The sequence below is a fragment of the Mesoplodon mirus genome (assembly GCF_964341445.2).
Source record: "Mesoplodon mirus genome assembly, contig: HAP1_SCAFFOLD_3305, whole genome shotgun sequence".
NCBI classification, from domain to species: Eukaryota; Metazoa; Chordata; class Mammalia; order Artiodactyla; family Ziphiidae; genus Mesoplodon; species Mesoplodon mirus.
In genome coordinates this window covers 11,743-20,260 of record NW_028294044.1, presented here as the reverse complement: position 1 = coordinate 20,260, position 8,518 = coordinate 11,743, and the positions used below count along the sequence as shown (strand labels likewise).

The 8,518-nt window shown below is 38.2% G+C and overlaps 1 protein-coding gene across 1 annotated transcript; it reads left to right on the top strand.

Moving 5' to 3' along the window:
* Nucleotides 1–3,749: 3,749 nt before the first annotated feature.
* On the top strand, nucleotides 3,750–7,248 carry LOC309798410 (nucleosome assembly protein 1-like 1). The gene is made up of 9 exons (XM_082646600.1): nucleotides 3,750–3,881; nucleotides 3,942–4,019; nucleotides 4,079–4,168; nucleotides 4,773–4,940; nucleotides 5,987–6,126; nucleotides 6,179–6,275; nucleotides 6,346–6,429; nucleotides 6,834–6,962; nucleotides 7,016–7,248. The coding sequence occupies exons 1-9, from the start codon at nucleotides 3,777–3,779 to the stop codon at nucleotides 7,064–7,066; spliced, it is 942 nt and encodes a 313-aa protein (XP_082502726.1). The 5' UTR covers nucleotides 3,750–3,776; the 3' UTR covers nucleotides 7,067–7,248.
* The last annotated feature ends 1,270 nt before the right edge of the window (nucleotides 7,249–8,518 follow it).

The following is an 8,518-nucleotide window of genomic DNA, read 5'->3' as shown; positions in this document are numbered from 1 at the left end:
ACGTGAGTCTCTCGTAATACGGTTTCCAATTCCCGTCATCGACGCTGCAATACCCAGGATAACACCAAGATATTATTCCTGCCTACGAAAAAAAATAGATAAAGAGAACGGAAGAAAGAAGAAGTATTAAGATAATGATGGAAAGAAAAGGAAGACTCACCCATTCTTTATCCTGCCTTTCGCGTATCCACTTGACGTGAGTCTCTCGTAGCACAGTTCCAATTTCCGTCATCGAGGCTGCAATACCCAAGATAACACCAAGATATTATTTCTGCCTACGAAAAAAAAATAGATAAAGAGAACGGAAGAAAGAAGAAGGATTAAGATAATGGTGGAAAGAAAAGGAAGACTCACCCATTCTTTATCCTGCCTTTCGCGTATCCACTTGACGTGAGTCTCTCGTAGCACAGTTCCAATTTCCGTCATCGAGGCTGCAATACCCAAGATAACACCAAGATATTATTCCTGCCTACGACAACAAAATAGCTAAAGAGAACGAAAGAAAAAAAGAGTATTAAGATAAATGATGGAAAGAAAAGGAAGACTCACCCATTCTTTATCCTGCCTTTTGCATATCCACTTGACGTGTCTTTCATAGTACGGTTCCCAGTTTCCGTCACCGACGCTGCAATACACAAGATAACACCAAGATATTATTTCTGCCCACGAAAAAAAAATAGATAAAGAGAACGGAAGAAAGAAGAAGTATTAAGATAATGATGGAAAGAAAAGGAAGACTCACCCATTCTTTATCCTGCCTTTCGCGTATCCACTTGACGTGTCTTTCATAGTACGGTTCCCAGTTTCCGTCACCGACGCTGCAATACCCAGGATAACACCAATATATTATTCCTGCCTACGAAAAAAAATAGATAAAGAGAACGGAAGAAAGAAGAAGTATTAAGATAATGATGGAAAGAAAAGGAAAACTCACCCATTCTTTCTCCTGCCTTTTGCATATCCACTTGACGTGTCTTTCATAGTACGGTTCCCAGTTTCCGTCACCGACGCTGCAATACACAAGATAACACCAAGATATTATTTCTGCCTACGAAAAAAAAATAGATAAAGAGAACGGAAGAAAGAAGAAGTATTAAGATAATGATGGAAAGAAAAGGAAGACTCACCCATTCTTTATCCTGCCTTTCGCGTATCCACTTGACGTGAGTCTCTCGTAGCACAGTTCCAATTTCCGTCATCGAGGCTGCAATACCCAAGATAACACCAAGATATTATTCCTGCCTACGAAAAAAAATAGATAAAGAGAACGGAAGAAAGAAGAAGTATTAAGATAATGATGGAAAGAAAAGGAAGGCTCACCCATTATTTCTCCTGTCTTTTCCATATCCACTTGACGTGAGTCTCTCGTAATACGGTTTCCAATTCCCGTCATCGACGCTGCAATACCCAAGATAACACCAAGATATTATTCTTGCCTACGAAAAAAAAATAGATAAAGAGAACGGAAGAAAGAAGAAGTATTAAGATAATGATGGAAAGAAAAGGAAGACTCACCCATTCTTTATCCTGCCTCTCGCTTATCCACTTGACGTGTCTTTCATAGTACGGTTCCCAGTTTCCGTCACCGACGCTGCAATACCCAAGATAACACCAAGATATTATTCCTGCCTACGACAACAAAATAGATAAAGAGAACGAAAGAAAAAAAGAATATTAAGATAATGATGGAAAGAAAAGGAAGACTCACTCATTCTTTATCCTGCCTTTCGCTTATCCACTTGACGTGTCTTTCATAGTACGGTTCCCAGTTTCCGTCACCGACGCTGCAATACTCAGGATAACACCAAGATATTATTCCTGCCTAAGAAAAAAATAGATAAAGAGGACGGAAGAAAGAAGAAGTATTAAGATAATGATGGAAAGAAAAGGAAGACTCACCCATTCTTTATCCTGCCTTTCGCGTATCCACTTGACGTGAGCACTTGACGTTGTAAAGTGTTAGGTAGTCGCAGTCTTTGTAGACAATCATATTGCTTCTCGCTGTCAAACATATTTCTAATTTACCTCATATATTAGTTATTCCACGGATCCCCATTCACTGAGGTTTTTTCTTTCTGATGGATCTCGAGCCGGCTAGTCGCGAGGCTACGTGGTGCGTTCCCAGGTGGCGGATAGGGGTTAAAAGTGGACCAAAAGCGACATTGTGCTTCCCAGAGATGCAGGTGGATCAAGGGGATGGACTCCCTTTTTCTGCTGCGCCGATTTGGCACATATCTTCTGTTTCTGTGTAGAGATGTTCGTGCATGCGTGTGTGGATATGCTCTTACAGTGCAGATTGTATGCAGAAAAAGGGAGTCCATCCCCTTGATCCACCTGCATCTCTGGGAAGCACAAGGTCGCTTTTGGTCCACTTTTAACCCCTATCCGCCACCTGGGAACGCACCACGTAGCCTCGCGACTAGCCGGCTCGAGATCCATCAGAAAGAAAAAACCTCAGTGAATGGGGATCCGTGGAATAACTAATATATGAGGTAAATTAGAAATATGTTTGACAGCGAGAAGCAATATGATTGTCTACAAAGACTGCGACTACCTAACACTTTACAACACAATACTAACTGTGACTATACTAAATACTAACTATTATGAAGAATAGCAGAACAATACAAACATTGAATCATAATGAGAAGTTACAGGAGTAAAAGGGGCGAAAAAACCTACACCAGATGAGTCGACCGCTTGCTGGCCGTGCACTTGCTGAATTGGCGATTGCTCGCTGACCGCTTCGCATAAGCGGAGACAGCCGATAGGCATGAGGCGACTGCGCGCGCACTCGCTGATGTTCGTCGAGTTGTCGACAGTTCCGACCCTTCTTTGTTGCTTTCGGTTTTTTCCATTTTATAGATGCAGGAGTATTGGATGAATGCAGACAGACGAGAATATATGTCGCTTATAGATGCAGAAGTATTGAAAAATGCACGTAGACGGAATTATGTGTCGAATTCTCGACAAAGAACCACTTCGATCAATAACGTGATGGATACGATAACACTTTCGTCGGCTAAACATTTATTAGCATGTAATAAGTTATTGCTTTCTCCGTAAGAATTATTCAATTCGAATAGGCGGAATAAAGAATTTCGCGACAATGTAGTTGGTTCGTAACCTTAGCGACTTCGCACATCATCGCTCGATCGTTTCATAATGAGATCGAAGCTTCTCCGTTAACTTCAAAAACATTCCACTTTTTAAATTTTTTTCCCTTCAGTTTCTCTGAATAAGTCTTCATGCAAATAACGCGCTACGATTTCACGACTTTAGATTTTTTATGATTGTTGAAACGCAAAAACATACATACTCACTCATTATGCCGGAAGTCCAGTCACGTGGGTGTGGTGGGTCCTAAAACGATCATGTCTCGATACTGTAACATTATGGGCGCAGGTTTCTCGTTTCATTTCTCCTCAAATTGTTCGCGTGATGGTTATTGTCTCCCGTTTAATTGTGTTCTTTGTGCGGATTTTATACCACTTAGATTGCCGATGCTTACCCTAGTCACCTTTTCAGAAATATTCAGTTCCTCTTATTTCTTATAGATCCGTATTATTGTGTTTACGTGATTTACGTGAACTAAGAATACTGATATACTGATATCGCAATACTGCAGTTTATTTTTTAGGTGACTTATTGATTAGGCTGTCATAATTACGCTACCAGAAGGACGCCGTTTCCGTGTGTTTGTTGTAAAATGTTTTAGTTCAAAGAAATTTCTAGGTAGAATGGAAGGCGATAAGCAGGAAATTGCGGAGATTTCCATGGACAGTGAAATGAGTGGAATTTCGGAAATTGTAAAAAGAATTTCCATGCCTGTAAAGAAACGTATATGTGCTCTGAAGAAAATCCAACTGGATACCATTGAGGTAATAATAATCATTTGTTGTGTAGGTGTTTATGTCCTTTTTAATGTACTATTTTAAAAGCTGGAGGCCAAGTTCTACGGTCGTGTTCTTCAACTTGAAAGAGAATATGAATTTGAGTTGAATAAGCTTTATGAGCAGGTATGTACTTTTAGGTATTGTTTATAGTGTGAAATTGTGATATTAAGAGCGTTTTCTAGAGAAGGAAGATCGTTACTGGTGAGCATGAACCTACCGATGAGGAGTCGAACCTTCCCACTGCTCATGGATTGCGAAAAGAAACGATTAAAGTATGTATAATGTAAAGTCAGTTGTTCTTTAGACTTTGCATATGCAGGTTATACGTGTAATGTGCTAGTTTGTACGCGTAGTAGCCTTTCCAGGTATAAACTTTTGTTTTTTCTTTTGTCAGAACATCATAATTTCATTATAACCTTAGCTTAACTGGGGCTGAATCCCAATTTGTGAACCCCAGATCATCTGACTAACGGATTGGTGATAGAACTGATGACACTCGATAAAGTTAAGACATGCTAAGATAAAGGCAAAGCAAGGGACACAGTTGGTGTGATGGATAACTCGTGATCCTCGAAAAGGGCAGTCGCGGGTTCAAAGTTAATCTCTTTGCCTGAGTTTTGCTAATATCTAATATTCATAGCAATTTATATATATATATATAAATACATGTGCATGTATATATATGTACATAAATATACATATACATTACATAAACATAAATACGTATATATATGTAGATGTAATGTATATATTATGTATATGTATACGTATATACATATATATATATATATATATATGTATATATATAGGCAGTTAATAAGAAGTTAAGAACATTTCAACTTACCATTTGTGTTCTAGTGATTTAACACATTTTAGGAGCTAAATGAGAAATTAAAACTGGATAACGGTTCCAAAGGAGTGCCGTCGTTTTGGCTTCACGTGTTGAAGGGATGTGACATAACTCAGGACATGATCGAAGAGCATGATGAACCCATCCTTAAGCATATAACAGATATAACGACAACAATTGAAGTTGATCCTCACGTAAGCAAACAGCATATTGTAGTATGTTTTATTTTTTATTCCAAAAGTGTAGGGTGTGCTGAATCCTATTGCTATTTTGTACGACTTTTTTCTCTGGAACAGTACATTGCGTTAAATTTGCGCAAAAGCGCGCTCAGTTCTTTATCAGGAGTCTTATCATAAGATTTATTTTCGATATGGTATTGGTTAGTTATATGTGCGCCTTTTTATGATGACTTCTCATCTTTCCAATAATTGCATGATAACGGGTTTATAGAATTTTTGGATTTATAAGCTGATAACTGAAGTTCATTCAGTAGAAACTATTTTCCCAGATGTGAATATATAGTGGTCGGACTGTCTAAGATTTTGTGAATAAAGTGAATGAGGGAAAACACATTAGATGAGTCATTAAAACCTATGTCAAAATAGGTCAATTGTCATTCTGCTGAGTAGTTATGAGAAGTTTTCTAAACTGTTGGTTTGCTTTTCGGCAATTATTTGTAAGAAAGGACTTTGTTTCCATCAGATTCAGTCCGCGACCTTTTTTAGATGTGAACCATCTTTTGCTAACGATAAGTGGCTTCGCTGCGCCTCATTCATGATTGTGCTGGCTTCATGTTACCACATATTTTCCATTTCAAAACGTTTCCATCGGGATTAGATAAGGAGCAGTATTTACGCATGAGAATGGAACCACAAGCGGAAAATCATTCTGTCAATTCTTCACTTTCAATCAGAATTAGGAAGTCGACAATGTTACGCATCACTAAAAACAATATTTCATGGAACGTTTGAACCACATCATAAATTGCCTGCCACATCTTTTTTGAACATAGTGTGTATGCTTCCCTGAGGCTGTGATGCGTTATTGCTTCTCTATGAAGCACTGAAGTTTGAAAGTGCTCCTATTTTAAAAATTTCGAATGATTCTCGACAACTTTTGTTTTCTTGTGTACCTGGAATAGACTTATCAGATAGCAGAATTTCGGCGAATTTAGTTTCCAATTCCTGTTAATGACCATAACGACAGCGTTGAATATTTAAAACTCAGAAAATTTTTTCAGGGCTTCACTATATACTTTCACTTTTCCCCCAATGAGTTCTTCACCAACACTGTATTGAAAAAGCAGTACTTTCTGGAAATGAACCCCGATCCTGAAAACCCATTCGGCTTCGATGGGCCTTTCGTTGTAGCTGCTACAGGGTTAGTCTTTACTGTTTTCTTTACTATGTTGGGTTTATCTTTTTCTTTATAGCGATACTATTAACTGGAAAAGGGGAAAAAATATTACGAGAAAAGTTGTGAGGAAATTTAAGAAAGGTCACTATGGTGGGAGGTTCATCATGAAAACGGTTAGTGCCTGTCGTTGTATTGTCTATACTTGGTCATTGACAGCGTTTACATTTTTTTTTTGCATTGTAGGCGAAAATTGACAGCTTTTTCGAGTTTTTCGACACAATTCTACCTCCATTAGAAGACCATGCGAATGAGGACGAAGAAGAAAATGTGAGTTGAATTCTAATCATGGCTTATAACGTTTATTTTTACACATTTGGGTGGTGCTATTATTAATATGCTCTGGTCTAATACAGTTTCAACTTTCAAAGGCAAGAAACCATTGATTTATGCTTTTCGCGTTTGTGCACCTGTGTGGCGACTAATTTAAATCGTGCGTGCAGTTGTAAATTTACGTGTTTTATATGAATTCATACCGCATTCGCACAAAATAAATGTCGGATATGCAAGCAATTGATGTTATGCTACAGCTGATGCCGTACTAAAATTTGACTACATTTCATAGATTATTGACGTACCTTGTAAAACCGAAAATACTTGCCTTTCGTTCAGTCGATGTTCTTATCTGGTAATTTTTCTCGCCTAAAGATGTATTATCTATTATTCCAATTAAGGTTTTCCATAGACTGATGCGAGAAGACTTTAAAGTAGGACAGGTGTTCCGTAATGATATTATCGGTCGTGCTGTATTGTTCTATACCGGTGAGGCTGACCACAGCATCGATATGTATGATATTGAAGAGGTAATACGGTTTTGCATGGATAGTAATTTCAGAAATTTTTCGTTCGTTTTTAGGGTGATGATGACGAAGATGAGGAAGAGGAAAAAGATGTCGACGTGGAGTAAGCGATATTAGAATTGGGTGGCAGATTACACCGCTATTAGACGTGGTTGTCGACTTTTGTTTTTTGTTGGTTGTTATCGAGCGCTGTTTTCAGTTGGCCTTTAAACGTGTAGAGCACATGTAGATTCCATGTTTACGTTTTGTTTCCCATTGGTTTGCGTTTACCACTGTAAGATTGAATAAATTTATTTTGTGCGATCCCGGATAGATTTATAAGAAGGCAAAATTAGCCCTGAATTGTTGTAAGACGCATTATCGGTTAACTAAATGGAAGCTTCTGATTAGTGTAATAGTCACGTCAGCTTCTGATTAGTGTAATAGTCAACTTAGTTTTTCGGTTAATATTTGTGTATATGCCTCATCGATTCATCGATTGACATATTATTTACACTTATGTGGTAGGTAAATAAGAAGTATGTTCGTTTTTGAATAGACACTTTAGAAGGGTATAAATTTAATGCGAATTCTATGCAACATGAAGATCTCATTAAATTTGTAATGGGACGTGGGGAATAGCCGTGTATACGTCTGGTTTTGATATTCAATAATTTGATTGATGGGTAAATTATAAGATGTAGTTGAAAAGGTAGAGGAAAAGGTGTTTACTGTTAATGTTCCGTTCTGTTTACTTTCTACATTTCCTACTTACATTTGGGTATTAATATAGTCATAAAATTCTGTACTAGTTATTAACCCTATCGAGGTCAACTCTTTTTTCATACCCTATAAACTTCCTCATGAAATTTTTGTTAACGATCACCATGTTGTACTATAATAGTAGTTTCTTATTTGGTTAACAACGAGTTTCGTTAAATCATATAGATTAATGCATGACAAATCGAAATATGTCCATCTATAAGTGCATAGGTCTATTGAATAATTGGATAAAATAATGTCTGATTCCATTTCAATTGCAATGGGTTTTCCTGCGTTTGAGGGGCAGACCGTGCGATTATCTATTTGTTTCTACTGAATTGCAATAAGTTAACAAAAAACTCGGCGCAGTTATGTTTAAATAGCGAACGAAGTTTTTTTGTTTTTTTGTTTTTTTTTGTGAAGGTAGCTGTCTTTTCGAGAAACGTTCGCCATGACGTTCGCGACCCACGGATCCCCATTTACTGAGGATTTTGTGAAGGATCTCGATTCGGTTAGTCGCGAGGCTACGTGGCGCGTCCTCAGGTAACGGATAGGGGACCAAACGTGGACCAAAAGCGACTTTGTGCTTCCCAGAGACGCAGGTGGATCGAGGGATGGGCTCGCATTTTCTCCTGCGCTGATTCGGCGCATACCCTCTGTTTCTGGGTAGACACGTTCGTGCATGTCTGTGTGGATATGCTCTTGCAGTGCAGATTGTATTCTTCACCCTGCTCGTTACGTTTTAATTCGTGGGTCACAACGATTGATTGCAGGTTTTTGGCCAAATTGACTTGTATAATACAATCTGCCCTGCAAGA